This window comes from Doryrhamphus excisus, chromosome 15, assembly GCF_030265055.1.
Source record: "Doryrhamphus excisus isolate RoL2022-K1 chromosome 15, RoL_Dexc_1.0, whole genome shotgun sequence".
NCBI classification, from domain to species: Eukaryota; Metazoa; Chordata; class Actinopteri; order Syngnathiformes; family Syngnathidae; genus Doryrhamphus; species Doryrhamphus excisus.
This window is the reverse complement of record NC_080480.1, coordinates 16,018,064-16,032,961: the sequence shown is the minus strand read 5'-3', so window position 1 is coordinate 16,032,961 and position 14,898 is coordinate 16,018,064. Positions and strand designations below refer to the sequence as shown.

General features: G+C 42.5%; 1 protein-coding gene across 2 annotated transcripts in view; it reads left to right on the top strand.

Moving 5' to 3' along the window:
* The window catches only part of cacnb1 (calcium channel, voltage-dependent, beta 1 subunit), a 48,695-nt gene that overhangs the window by 28,489 nt on the left and 5,308 nt on the right, over positions 1-14,898 (top strand). Inside the window, exons 6-13 of one of the 2 annotated variants that reach the window (XM_058048141.1) lie at positions 4,545-4,664; positions 4,746-4,868; positions 4,959-5,095; positions 5,169-5,236; positions 7,170-7,330; positions 11,036-11,116; positions 11,192-11,250; positions 11,339-11,448. In XM_058048141.1, coding sequence (XP_057904124.1) covers positions 4,545-4,664; positions 4,746-4,868; positions 4,959-5,095; positions 5,169-5,236; positions 7,170-7,330; positions 11,036-11,116; positions 11,192-11,250; positions 11,339-11,448 — 859 coding nt within the window. Of the gene's footprint in view, positions 1-4,544; positions 4,665-4,745; positions 4,869-4,958; positions 5,096-5,168; positions 5,237-7,169; positions 7,331-7,699; positions 7,729-11,035; positions 11,117-11,191; positions 11,251-11,338; positions 11,449-14,898 lie in introns of both variants that reach the window. The other variant, XM_058048142.1, reaches the window with a different exon arrangement.

The following is a 14,898-nucleotide window of genomic DNA, read 5'->3' as shown; positions in this document are numbered from 1 at the left end:
TAAAAATATGAATCAACAATCTTAAAAAAAAAATATCAAAATAATTGATTATTTAAAAAAAATATGGACCCATAATGCAGGGGTCTCAAACTCTATTTACCTGGGGGCCACTGGAGCTAGGGTCTGGGCAAGGCTGGGCCGCATCAGGTTTTCCAAAAAAAAAAAAAAAAAAAAAACGCATTTATTAAAAACAGAAAAATATTTAAAAAAATAAAAAAGCTCTGATAAAATATTCCACTCTTCTCAAATATCTTAATTTTTTTTCTGCACAAAATAAGATGAAAAATAAATAAACAAATCAAGAATAAAGAAAATCAATCAGTAATAAATAAATATAATAATAATAATAAAACGGCAAATAATAAAAACTTAAGAAACCACATATAGTTGGTGGGTAGACAAATATTTTTTTTTCAGATTAAAATTAACAAAGCATTATTAGAGCCCTGTAGACATGACAAAACACGACTATAGTCATATTTATACTTTTTATTTACAACATATTGCGCAACTGCAGGGTCTTGAGACACATGCTAACTCGCAAACTCGAGAGCTAGCGACCTAAACGGTAGCCTTCAAGTTATTTCCTTTAAACTTAAATAGCCAAAAACTTACCACTTCCACACGGATAGGGAGGATAACTATTAACAGTTATTTAACCTTTAACGTGAACATTAATCAAACGTAATAATTTTTTCTGGGTACATGATACCATACAGCATCCATATCAAACTTTAACATTAAACTTTCATATCAAGGCAGGGGGGGCCTCAAACTAGTGTCCTGCGGGCCACATTTGGCCCGCGGGCCGCGTGTTTGAGACCCCTGCCATAATGTGTTTCATAGCATACTGTATGCGTATTCTGCAAGATCAAACGGTAATCCGTGACTGACATGCATGTCAAGTCGACTCCACCCCCTTCAGACATTGTTGCCATGGCGACATGGCTGTGACAGTGCAAAAAAAAAATGTCTACCTGCAGCCCCCAGCCATGAACTTCAGACGTGAATTTGTGAATTTTTCATACATCAGACGTTTCTCTCTCCTTATCAGTCGTTCCGAGAATTATCTTACCTTAAATGTTAGCATGAGGTGCTAACAATGTGATGACATGTAAACAGGAAGTCTGTGTTGACACTCGACATCTAAAATGTGTGGATTCGAATGGAAAAAAAAACAAATCCAGAATTGATTTGCTTTAGATTGGGACCAAGACTTGGATTAAACATTTAAAACTTAGTCTTAAACTTAGTCTTAAAGACCAAGGCCAAGTTTAAAGCCAATCTTAAAGGCCTTAAACTTGGACTAAATGGCTTTAAGCTCAAACCGAGTGTCTGTACATTGGATTTTGGATCTGGTTTAAACTCTGTTTGAGACATGGATTAAATGACATTAGGTCTGACCTAAATTTCCAAAGACTAGAAATCGCAAGACTTGCATTTAAAAATATTACACTTATATTTTATTAATTATCTTTTGATTTTGACTGAATTACTTCAGACTTGGGAGTAGATCTAGTTTGGGATGCATGTTTAGATACATTGGTGGATTTAGGCTCGAGTTTAGGGACGGTCTCTGGTCTAAATATGGACGTTGTTATGAAATATCAGCTTCATAATTCCCCAAGTTTCTTCTCTCCTCCACCACCAACACAACAACGGATGCATCTCCCAGTGCCTGAGGTGGTTACTATGGCACCGCGGGGGTCTCCAGCAGGTGCCAAAGAGCCAATAGGGAGGCGCCGGGGCGGTCATGTGACCCGCAGCTATTTTGAACCGTGGGTGCTGTGTGCGAAGTGAAGCAAGCGGCTTAAAATTAGAGACACGACTCAGTTGACACGAGAGCGGAAGACGAGAGTCAGAAGACTGGGGGAAACGGCGTTCATGTGCGATTGGTTGCGTTCAAGGTCGCACATCCGCCTCTGCGAGCGACTCCGCTCAACGAGGCTGCGTGACTCAAACTTTTGTCAGTTGTCGCCGACGTCATCCACACATTTTTTTTTATTCTGGTACATCCCCCCCCCACCCCACCCCGCGCGCTGAGTCGGCCATCATTAAAACTTCCCCGTGTCGGGATGCTCCCAGAAGATGACTCAGAGCTGGCCAGCGGGGGCGGCTGGTGGCGTCCTCATTACACGCGGGAACGCCACCGCCGCCGCCGCCAGACTGGAGCTCAAACAGGAAGTGGGGATGGATGGTGTGTGTGTGTGTGTGTGTGAGTTAGCGAGGAGGGGAGGTGGGGTTTTGCTGTCGCCCCGGCAACAGGGAGTGTCTACACATGAGTCTGCGGAGCGCCACAATGCGACAGGTGGCTGAGCTAGAATCAACATGTTGGTGTTTGCCGTTTGGTTTGGAAGCGCACAAAGAGACCAGGACGCTAATGAAAGGCGGCACGGGACATTAAACACATGGACACACACACACACACTTTCTACTGCATCCCCGAGGCATCCAGTAACCAAATCCTCAAAGCTCTCGGTAGCATAAGACGTTTGCAACCTGATCCGATTTCTCATTATAATAATAATAATAATGATAATGCTTACAAAGTTATACTTGCAATAAATAAACACACAGAAATGCACAAAATGAGTCCCACTGTAAAAAAAACCAGAAACCTTGGTTTTAGTACGTCCCAGTTTTAGTACCATTCGCTTTTGGTATTGCACGTCTCCTTAATAATAATTACTATAATAATAATAATAATAACGAAATAATATACACAACTAAATTCAATGTCATCTGTGTATATGTTAGCATGAGGTGCTAACAGTCTGATGACACTGGACTCTATGTGTGTTGGACAGTTCCCTCCATTTGGCTTCTAATGAAAACAAATCCGGAATTGGTTTGCGTTAGATTGAAACCAAGACTTGGACTTAAACACTTAAACCTTAAACTTGGTCTTAAAGGCCAAGGCCAAGTTTAAGGCCAACCTTAAAGGCCTTAAACTTGGACTAAATGACTGTAAGCTCAAACCGAATGTCTGTACATTGGATTTTGATCTGGTTTAAACTCGGTTTGAGACATGGATTAAATGACATTAGGTCTTATCTAAATTTTTCCAAAGACCAGAAATCGCAAGACTTGGTTTGAAAAATATTACACTTATTTATTATTTATCTTGAGATTTTGACTGAAAAAAAACTGGGGCGTACTAAAACCAAGGTTTCTGTTTTTTTTTTTTACAGTGGGACTCATTTTGTGCATTTCTGTGTGTTTATTTATTGCAAGTATAACTTTGTAAGCATTATTATTATTATAATAATTATTATTATTAAGGAGACGTGCAATACTGCAGGAAAAGCGAATGGTACTAAAACTGGTACGTACTAAAACCAAGGTTTCTGGGTTGTTGTTTTTTTACAGTGGGACTCATTTTGTGCATTTCTGTGTGTTTATTTATTGCAAGTATAACTTTGTAAGCATTATCATTATTATTATTATAATTATTATTAAGGAGACATGCAATACTGCAGGAATCGACTGGTACTAAAACTGGGGCGTACTAAAACCGAGGTTTCTGGGTTTTTTTTTTACAGTGGGACTCATTTTCTGCATTTCTGTGTGTTTATTTATTGCAAGTATAATTTTGTAAGCATTATTATTATAATATTGATGTACAGGAAGTCTGTATCAACAATAACATCAACTTTTGAGGTACCAGAACGGTCCAACAAATGTGTCCACTGATGGAAGTCGAACCCTCGTCAAAAGTCTTCAATCCCGTCTGATTGTAAAACGATGGCATCACGGTTGACGTCGATACCGCGCTAGCCTTTGTTTAGCACGTACGCGCCACTTAACCTACTCAAGCTGCCCCCTCAAACCGGGTCGCCTACAGCCGCTCGCTTGTGTCTAAACGTCTAAATCTATCAACAAACAACGCATAGGGAGAGATAATGGCCGCTCTTGTCTGACACGTGCGGCCACTTTTTCTTCCGAGCAGGGGTGGAATTGTTCGTCATTGTTTTTTTTTTTTTTGCGTCCGTGTGGCTTATGTCATCTTTTCGAGCGCTCTCACCTCTATTTCGGAAGCCCACACCTCATGACTCACTTGTTCTGCTTGGCACGGCGGGCATAGCCGGCGCTCTTGTCAGCACCTCCTACAAAACACCAGGCGGATAAAATTAAAAATAAATACAAACAGGAGTTATGAAAATGAGAGATTGCGTTATATAAAACGGGTGGACGCTTAAAAAAATGACGGTGGGCCGGGTGTCTGCTTTAAGGGGTTGTCGGGTACACCTGCACAATCCAAACACGTCAACTTTTTGAGCTAGCTTAAACTTAAGCGCAGGAATATCACATGAAATTGTGTGCATATTGGCCACGCCCACTCCCTTTATTATGCCGAGCGGTGCAAGACGGTTTATCCGCATGACTGAATCTGCTTTTGTTGTGGCGGCCGAAGCACCTCAAATTACGCCGAGTCATCTTTCAGCCGATATGAGCGGCGGCTCCCCCATCCACAAGTTTCTTCACATCCTAATATGGACGTGCAATTAGGAAGCCGTAACGTCTATCTCACATTTGTGCGCCAGGGCTCGGCCGACTCCTACACGAGCCGGCCGTCGGATTCCGACGTGTCCCTGGAGGAGGACCCCGAGGCTCTGAGGAAGGAAGCGGACCGGCAGGCCCTCGCCACGCTCGAGAAAGCAAAGGTCAGAGGTTTAGCGCTTTTGCTTTAATGCTCGCCGTCACGGTGCTAATGAACATTTTTATTTTATTTTTTTACCGTTTAGACCAAACCTGTGGCGTTTGCCGTGCGGACTAATGTCGGATACAACCCCGGTCCCAGCGATGACGTTCCCGTGCAGGGCATGGCCATATCCTTCGAAGCCAAAGACTTCTTACATATTAAAGAGGTCAGATTCTTGTTTAATGAGTAAATATTCTCATTTACGTCGGCCCTCGATCGGCTAGTAATGTCTGGCCGTCTTTGTTTCCGCACACAGAAGTACAATAACGACTGGTGGATCGGGCGCCTGGTGAAAGAGGGCTGCGAGGTGGGCTTCATCCCCAGTCCGGTCAAACTGGAGAACACGCGCCTCCTGCAGGAGCAGCGGATGAGGCAGAACCGACTCAGCTCCAGGTCGGCGTTAGCAAGTCAAGACCTCGTCAAGAAAATCCGAGGATTCTAACCTGTGTATGTGTTTTCTTCACAGTAAATCCGGAGGAAGCTCCAGTCTGGATGTTGCCACGGGAACCCGCAGGCCCACCCCGCCCGGCACAGGTGAGATCCCGCTTATGTTTTAAATGACGAGCTTAATTGGCCGATGAGAGCGTGAACCAGTATCGGAATAGGACGCACACGGAGCGAAGAGCTTCACGACCGGAAACATCCCATACGGGATTCAGACCCGCCTCCCCCGCACACCTCCCACCACCCTGTCCACGCCCCTTTTCCTTCTTTATGTGCTTCTTTTCTTCTCAGCTCTTTCGTATTCACTCAGCTTCTGTTGCTTTAATGACGGCTCTCTTGTCACATCAATGCTTCTTCTTTAATTGTGTGAGTGCTGAGAGAAAAGCTTACACGCTCACGGCGTCGTGACAAGTCAATCGATAAAGAAAAAACGAGACGGGACAAAATCCCGACTGTGTGTCCGATAACAGCCCATAGGGGGCGTTTCTACTTGGTGACAACATCGTTTTTTTTTAACTTTTTAACTTTATTTTGGTATTTTATGGACATTTTCTACACTTTTCATACACACACACACATGTCATGGGTATTGTAATATAGTATAATAATGTATGCAAAATGCATACATAGTGTATGAAATGCATTGAAAGTTATTTTGTAAAAATTTTTGCCTATGAAATGCCAATGGGAAGTATTCGGAATGCACGCAAAATCTGTCGAAATTACATGCAAAACGTGTTTAAAATGTCTTTGAAATTTGTTTAAATGTCAAAGAAAAGTATGGCAAATACTGTACTTCAAACAGCCAGGCAGAGTACCTATTAAATATGGACAAAATGGCAAAAAAGGGTATCTTAAAACTATAAGTGTATAAGTGTATTTGTCAAGTTTATGCAAAAGGCCTTTGAAACGTGTGTTGAATGCTCATGAAAAATGCAAAATAGAAAAAATACACAAAAAATGCCAATGAAATGTGCATGAAATGCCAACAAATATGCTAAATGTGCATAAAGTCTGCACTGAAATGTATGCAAAAGTGCAAAAAAAGTGCCAAATTTTTTGCAAAAAATGCAAAAGTCTCAGAAATGCAAACCAATTCTGGCAAAAATTTGTACAAAACTTTGAAATTTGTACACAGTGCCTCAGAAATACACACAAAATACCAATGAAATACAGTACACAGTCTATGAAATGTGTTGAAAATTACAAAATAAAAGTATTTGAAATACTGTACTTAAAACATCCATGCAAAACAGCTATGAAAATACAGACAAAATGACAATAAAATGCCAACAAAATGTCTATGAATCATGTATAAATACTCATAAAAATGCATAGGAAAAGGCAAATAACATGTGTGCTCATGCCCGTGAAATCTCAAAAATTCACTAAAAATATGAAAGGAAATGTGAAGGAAATTGCATGCAAAACATCTATGAAAAGTGTCTAAAAAATATACAAAATGCATATAAAATGTGTACAAATTGTCTGAAATACATATAGAAAATGGGTGTATGGAGGGTGCCCCAAATACCTACAAAAAGCGCTACAAAAAATGATTAAAAAATGTACACAAAAATGGTCTAAAATGCCTAGAAAAAAAAGTGTCATAGCTATAAAGTAGGCAAAATGTGTATAAACGAAGGCGGTGACTTCATTGTAATTAATAATCCATAAATTGTCAGAGTGGGGGGCACATCAAGGCCTGCCCCTATGATAAGATTGTGTATATTAACCAACGTCCTGGTTCGTTTCTTCCTTTGACATTTGGGTTTGCGTACAGCCTCTCTCAGCATCCACAGACGACTTCAATTTCCAGAGACGCTCTGACATTTTTTTTTTCCCCTCGCCACTCTGGTCAATGTCATTTCCTGTCTTTTCTTCAATGTGATTGGTCCATGCTTTTGTTGATTTCATCTCACATGTCTTCTGTCTTCTATCTTCCTTTTTTCCTCATTTCTGTCACTATTACGTCCTCCTACCCCCCCTTCGCTACAAACACCACCGCCATCACCGTCACCAGCGCACGTGGACACGTCCACGGTGACCTTTGACGTAGACCCCCTCGACCTGGATGCCGAGGAGCTCCCTGAGTCGCAGGGTGACCCTCGCTCCCCCAAGGGCATGTCCGGCAGCGTGACGTCACCTCAGGCCAACACGCACCGGCTGCCCTTCTTTAAGAAGGTAACATTTAACAGAGGGAGGGGGGGGGTGGGGTCATGGATGCTGCTCACCTTCGCCAACCTCCTCCTCTTCCTCGTCCTCCCACCTGCCTGCATTTGCCCCCCCTCCTCCTCCTTTTTCCGGGATGCCTCACACTAACCCTGCTGCCCTGACCTTTAACACTGTTTGGCCCCTCCCACCCTTCACAGGCCTGAGGGAGGAGTTAAAGTAACAACATGCCTGATGAGGGAGGAGCTACAAACTACAAACTACAAAACCCCGCCCCGCTCCCCCCCCCGCCGCACCCGGCCCCTCCCAGTGCTAACCTACCGAGAACTAACTCTTGCTCTTTTTTTGTGTGTGTGTTCCGTGGAACGCTTCGCTTCGTAGGCGGCCCGGCTAAACAGAAACAGAAGTCGGTGAGTGGGCTCTCCTTGGCTAACCGCACTCACTACTTCCTCCTCATCCTCATCCTCATCCTCATCCTCATCTCACGTCCCCCTCCTCTTATTTTGGAGTAAAAAGCATGCATTCTAAACTCATCACCTCCCCAGCCTGGTGTCGCCTCCTCGCCGGGCTGCCATGGCGACGCTGCAGGTGCGCGTCCAAAGCACATCTCGTTAGCGTTGATGCGGCCGACGACACGCCTTTGTCTTCTTTTGTCTTCGGCTGAGTGGAACCCCTAATGTGGGAACATCAGGGAACATAGCTGATATACCCTAGGTTCCCAAAGTGGGGTGCGCATTCACACAGGGGTACGCCCATTGTCATAGGGGGCACGTGAATTGAAAAGAAAAATAATTAGCGCCAACACTCAAAATTACGAGTGTGCCTGAACGCCTCATGCTGCAATTTTTTTTTCGTTATTTGCTCTTTTTGCATCGTATGGACAAATAAGTTTGATGATTATGTCATCCATTAAGAATAACGATGTCTGATATTGGCTTTTTTGACGAAAATCGATATGCCGATATTCTCCAATTTTCAATTTCCGATACCGATACGTGTAACATGACATATCTCCAGCATTTTTTTCATGATCAGGTACAAATCTGATACCGATGTCGACCGATATTACATTTTTATGCTGATATCGTCCTGCAAGGAACTCTCGTCAAAGGTGTCTTCGATAGCAAATAACTAGTCAAAGATCTTCAATAAGACAGGAGCGCTCGGCTGGCTGTGTTTAAAGGGTTTACTGCAAAGAGTTCTTGTCAAAGATCCTCTATTACAGGAGCACTCGTGTATTTCTAAAGGACCTACTGCAAAAACGCTAGTCCAAGATCCTCGATATGACACAAGTGCTGTGCTGTTTTTAAGGATCTGCTGCAAGAACTCTCGGTAAAGATCCTCTATATGACAGGAGCGCTCGGCTGGCTGTGTTTAAAGGGTTTACTGCAAAGAGTTCTTGTCAAAGATCCTCAATATTACAGGAGCACTCATGTATTTCTAAAGGACCTACTGCGAAAACGCTAGTCCAAGATCCAAGTGCTCTGTTGTTTTTAAGGATCTGCTGCAAGAACTCTGGGTAAAGATCCTCTATATGACAGGAGCGCTTTGCCGAGCAACACTCATCAAATGCTCCAGTGTTTTGAACTGAACTCAGGGACCCTTCTGATGTCATTCCTGGTCCAGATCTGGCCCGCGGGCCACCAGTTGCACACCTGCTAACGCTATTAATACACCCATGTCATGCACACCACTCCACCAGCACTGGCCCCGCACAGACCCGAGCCGTTAGAATATGTATTTATAGCCCGCATGGATGCAAATGAGGCCAAATGGTCTTTATGTAACGTAATGTCATATAATGTAGCGGCGGCGTGCTACCTCACCGCATACATCATGCTGTCAGTACGTACGCCACACATTGTTTTCACCCCCCCCAGTCTTTGTGGGAAATGAAAAAAGAAGCAGCGGCGCTTATACGGATGAATCATTGCGGTCGTGACTCATACTGTAAGAATCGGCTTTACGGCGTGGATCATCTGCGTGTGGGCGATGTATGTGTCTTTAAGTCTCATGTGTTTCCCACGCTCCTTTTATATGATCATATTCATCTCCTCAAAACATTACGTGCGGTCTACCTACAGAAAATGTGTACAGGAAGTGGCAGAAATTGCTAAAAATTGGCGCCATCCGGTCGAGTGGTTAGCGTGCAGGCCTCGCAGCTAGGAGACCTGAGTTCAATCCCACCCTTGGCCATCTCTGTGTTCTCCCCGTGCATGCGTGGGTTTTTTTTTCCCGGGTACTCCGGTTTCCTCCCACATTCCAAAAACATGCTAGGTTAATTAGCGACTCCAAATTGTCCATAGGTATGAATGTGAGTGTGAATGGTTGTTTGTCTATATGTGCCCTGTGATTGGCTGGCTGGCGACCAGCCCAGGGTGTACCCCGCCTCTCCGCCCGAAGACAGCTGGGATAGGCTCCAGCACCCCCGCCACCCTTGTGAGAATAAGCGGTAAAAAATGAATGAATATATAAACATTATTAGAGCCCTCTAGACATGAAACAGCACCCCTATATTGACTTTAAAACTCTTATTACCCAAATTTGTAAATAAAAGGAAGTAAAACCTTTTAGGGGCTGCACGACGGTGCACGAGTGTTTTTTTTTTCCTCCCGCATTCCAAAAACATGCTAGGTTAATTGTTTAATTGGAGTGTGAATGGTTGTTTGTCTATATGTGCCCTGTGATTGGCTGGCTGGCGACCAGTCCAGGGTGTACCCCGCCTCTCGCCCGAAGACAGCTGGGATAGGCTCCAGCACCCCCGCCACCCTTGTGAGAATAAGCGGTAAAAAATGAATGAATATATAAACATTATTAGAGCCCTCTAGACATGAAATAACACCCCTATATTGACTTTTAAACTCCCCAAATTTGGAAATAAAAGGAAATAAAACCTTTTAGGGGCTGCACGATGGTGTCCGAGTGGTTAGCACACAGGCTTCACAAATAGGAGACCCGAGTTCAATTCCACCCTCGGCCATCTCTGTGTGGAGTTTGCATGTTCTCCCCGTGCATGCGTGGGGTTTTTTTCCCGGGTACTCCGGTTTCCTCCCACATTCCAGGTTAATTGTTTAATTGGAGTGTGAATGGTTGTTTGTCTATATGTGCCCTGTGATTGGCTGGCTGGCCACCAGTCCAGGGTGTACCCCGCCTCTCGCCCGAAGACAGCTGGGATAGGCTCCAGTTGAGTATAAGCGGTTGAGAATGAATGAATGAATAATGCGCCATTAGCATTAAACTGTATTGAGTGAGGGTCACACAGTCAGGAGATGGGGAAGACCTGGGTTCGATTTCCCGCTTTGCATCTCTGTGTCGATTTTGCATGTCCCCCCCCACACCCCCGTGCATGCGTGGGTTTTCTCCACGCCACGTTCGACACATCCTGAAGTTCCGCATCACATCAAACTCCAACCGTCAGCCAATAAAAATCCTTCTTAAGTGATTAATTAGATCTCATTATAGTATGCAGGTGTACCTAATGATGTGGGCCATGATTAAAGGCAGCCCCCCCGCCCTGACCCCCGGTGCTTAAATTATGCAGACTTTAATTAAGTGAGACAGCGTCCGTGGAGCGCTGTGTGTCCTCACGGCAGCCATTAAATCAGAAGATGCTAAAAGCTACGCTGAATGGATGAGACCGCTCTCAGCCAATGAGAGCATCCTTTCCTTCGGGAAGCGTATTTAAACACGTACACGTGCGTATGTGCGCTCTCCCAGATGGAGCACGTGCCCCCCTATGATGTGGTGCCCTCCATGAGACCCATCATCCTGGTCGGGCCGTCGCTGAAAGGCTACGAGGTGAGAACGCTGGTTTGATAGAAGCATCTGTGCCTAATGAAGTGGCTCATCTAACACCCGCCGCTCTACCGTCAGGTGACCGACATGATGCAGAAGGCTCTCTTTGACTTCCTGAAACACAAGTTTGAGGGAAGGTAGGTGTCGCCTCACCTGACTCCTTGCACACCGCTTTTTTTTTTTTTTTTTTGGTATCCCGGCAACCGACTGCCTCGCTTGTGGCAGGATATCCATCACGCGGGTGACGGCGGACATCTCGCTGGCCAAGCGCTCCGTCCTCAACAATCCCAGCAAGCACACCATCATCGAACGCTCCAGCACCCGATCCAGCCTGGGTAAGCAAACACAACACGGAATATTTATTTTCGTCATATCATCATACGCTGCATTGGGGGGGGGGGTCCAGACCTTGTCCGGCGAGGGCCACATAGTCAAATATGAAAGGATGGATGGGTCACTATGATACTTTATAAAGCATATACTCATTAGTGACGTGTCATTATTATTATTACCAATTCTGGTCTTTGCGTTTGTTTTTTTAATCTTTAATCTTAATCTTTTTAATCTTTAAAATATTTAATTAAATATTAATATTAATTAATTTAATTAAATATTAATATTAATTAATTTAATTAAATATTAATATTAATTAATTTAATTAAATATTTAATTAAATATTTAATTAAAAATATTCATAAATAATTTCATAATAATTAATAATTAATTTATTAAGATTAATTATTATATTTGTACCTTATTCCCATCATTTATAAGGGATTTTATAATGTATAATAATAATAATTTTATAATGTATTTTATCATATAAAATACAATATAAATCCCCAACCTATTTATTTTGTGTTGTTTGTTTCACATAATATTTAAAAAAAAAATATTGTTTTCTATGCTATTATTTTCCCTCTAATATTACAATTTTTTTCTGATAAATTGTGAACTTTTTTCTCATTTGAGTACAACATTTTGCTCTTCATATTTTGATTTTGCTCATGTAAAGTTACAGCTGTTTTCCCTGATTTTTTTTACATTTTCCAGTTATTTTAACTTTATTCTTGTAAAAAAAAAATTTGCGTTCTTATATAAAACATTCATAACATACAATCCATAATAAAAGGTCAAATTTTATTGATTTTTACAGCAATTTTAACTGCGTTTCCTTCCAAGGTCCCATAATAGTGTATCGGACGTTTTGGGGGTTTAGTAACCCCTACTGGGAACATGCATATATCACATACGATGATGTAACATTAAGGAGTGCAAGGCCAGGCTGTATTTTAGGTGGCCGCATAGGTTTCCTTCAAAAGTCCCGAGCTCCAGTAACATATTAATGTTCGAACTCCGTTAAAAAGTCACTTTTACCTTTAAAAAAAGAAGAAAGAACAAGTGTCATTATATTTTCCAACTTCTTTGAGTCTGATCTCTCTTCATCCTGTCTCTCTGCCCTTCACCCATGTTTCCTCCTCCCTTTTCCTCCTTCCTCCTCTCTCCCACCGCTCATCTCCTTCCTCCACCCTCCTTTGATTCAGATGTACTGGGTATGTATGCATCCCTCCTCCTCCTCATCTCCTCCTCTTTGACCTTTTCCTCCTGACTCTTCCTCTCCATCCTCTGCTCAAACATGGTTTGTTTGCCTGTCTGCTTGCCTGTCGGCTGCTCCTCATACTTCACTCTGACAGCCTGTAGCTTCTAATAAAAAAACGTGTTATGAAACACGGCCCCCCAAAAAACAAAAACCGCATCATCCAGAGCGGAGCGGATCCATGTGGGAGGGCAGAAGGGCCACGAGCTGCTCTTTCCGAGCGGGAAGGAAAGCTGATACTCTCCGGGCTCACACTGTACGTACGTGAGAGCGTACGAGCTTCGAGCTGCTCCTCGTCCAGCTTTTCACTTCAGTTTGCAAACATGAGAGTGTGTGTGTGTGTGTGTGTGTGTGTGTGCGTGTGTGTGCGTGGAGGTTAATGGAAGCCTTGCCTCCGCTTCCTGCCTCCGATAACTCTTATCACTGCGAGGACGCTCTGCTCCATCACAACATGAGCCACGCTTCCACCAAGTGTTACCATGTTACCACACAGCTCAGCACCCAATGACATCGTTATAGACTTTAGACTTTACTTACCTGCACGGTGGACGAGTGGTTTTAGTATCTAGGCCGCAGTCAGGAGATCGGGAAGACCTGGGTTCGATTCTCTGTATGGAGTTTGCATGTTTCCGGTTTCCTCCCACATTCCAAAAAAAACATGCTAGGTTAATTAGCGACTCCAAATTGTCCATAGGTATGAATGTGAGTGTGAATGGTTGTTTGTCTATATGTGCCCTGTGATTGGCTGTCTGGCCACCAGTCCAGGGTGTACCCCGCCTCTCGCTCGAAGACAGCTGGGATAAGCTCCAGCACCCCCTGTGACCCTTGTGTGGATAAGCGGTAGAAAATGAATGAATATTTAAGCATTATTAGAGCCCTCTAGACATGAAATAACACCCCTATATTTACTTTTAAACTCTTATTACCCAAATGTGTAAATATAAGGAAATTTTTAACACCTTTTAGGGGCTGCACGGTGAACGAGTGGTTACACCCAAGTTCAATTCCACCCTCGGCCATCTCTGTGTGGAGTTTGCATGTTCTCCCCGTGCATGCGTGGGTTTTCTCCGGGTATTCCGGTTTCCTCCCACATTCCAAAAAAAAACATGCTAGGTTAATTAGCGACTCCAAATTGTCCATAGGTATGAATGTGAGTGTGAATGGTTGTTTGTCTATATGTGCCCTGTGATTGGCTGTCTGGCCACCAGTCCAGGGGGTACCCCGCCTCTAGTCTGAAGACAGCTGGGATAGGCTCCAGCATCCCCGCGTGAGGATAAGCGGTAGAAAACGGATGCATGTGTTTTTTTTCACTTTTATTTAAGTCATTTATATTTATGTACACTTTAATTGACATTTCCATTTATTGTTATAATTTCTACACTTATTTAGGTTATTTTAATAATTTTTTTAACACTTTTAAATCATTTTTATATTTATTTTATAATTATTTATACTTTATTTATTATTATTAATTAATTGATTATTTAATAAATTCTTAATTAAATCTTTTTTTATCATTATTTAATAATTTATTGACGTTTTATTTATTTTGATTAGTTATTATTTAATATATATTATGTTATACATTATATAATAAATGTATTATTTATTCATTATTTTTTAATTAATTTTTTGGTATTTGTGTGGAATTATTTGTTTTTTTTAATTGCCCGTCATCTTAAACATAACATAACATAACTGCATGCATTCATATACAACATGTATTTTTAATTATTGAAGACGATAATAAAATCTATTAAGGAGAAGGCATTAGTTTCTTCCTGTTTTATTAGGCATATCTTACATTGTACTCAATATTTCTAACATACGGATCATATTATATCTGTAGGTAACGGATCTCAATAAAGACTCAAAGGGAACCGAACCGAACCGTACCGTACCGTAGCGCTTGGTGGAAGAATGGGAAACAAACCCCGCCCCCCTTGGAAGAGTCGGCATACTTACCCGTTAGCTCTGACGACACTGATGTTGTTTGTTTTCTCTTTTGTCTTTGGTGTTAATAATATGGCGTGAACCCCCACCCTTATTATGGCATCTCATTCTTCAAGCGCCTCCTTCTCTCGCTGTAAGAAAACGATAAAAAAAAAAGACGAGAAGAGGAAAAACACGAGGGCTTCCTTCATGTTTGGAGGTGACAGAATGAGAATGCTGCACCGCTCCATTTAGC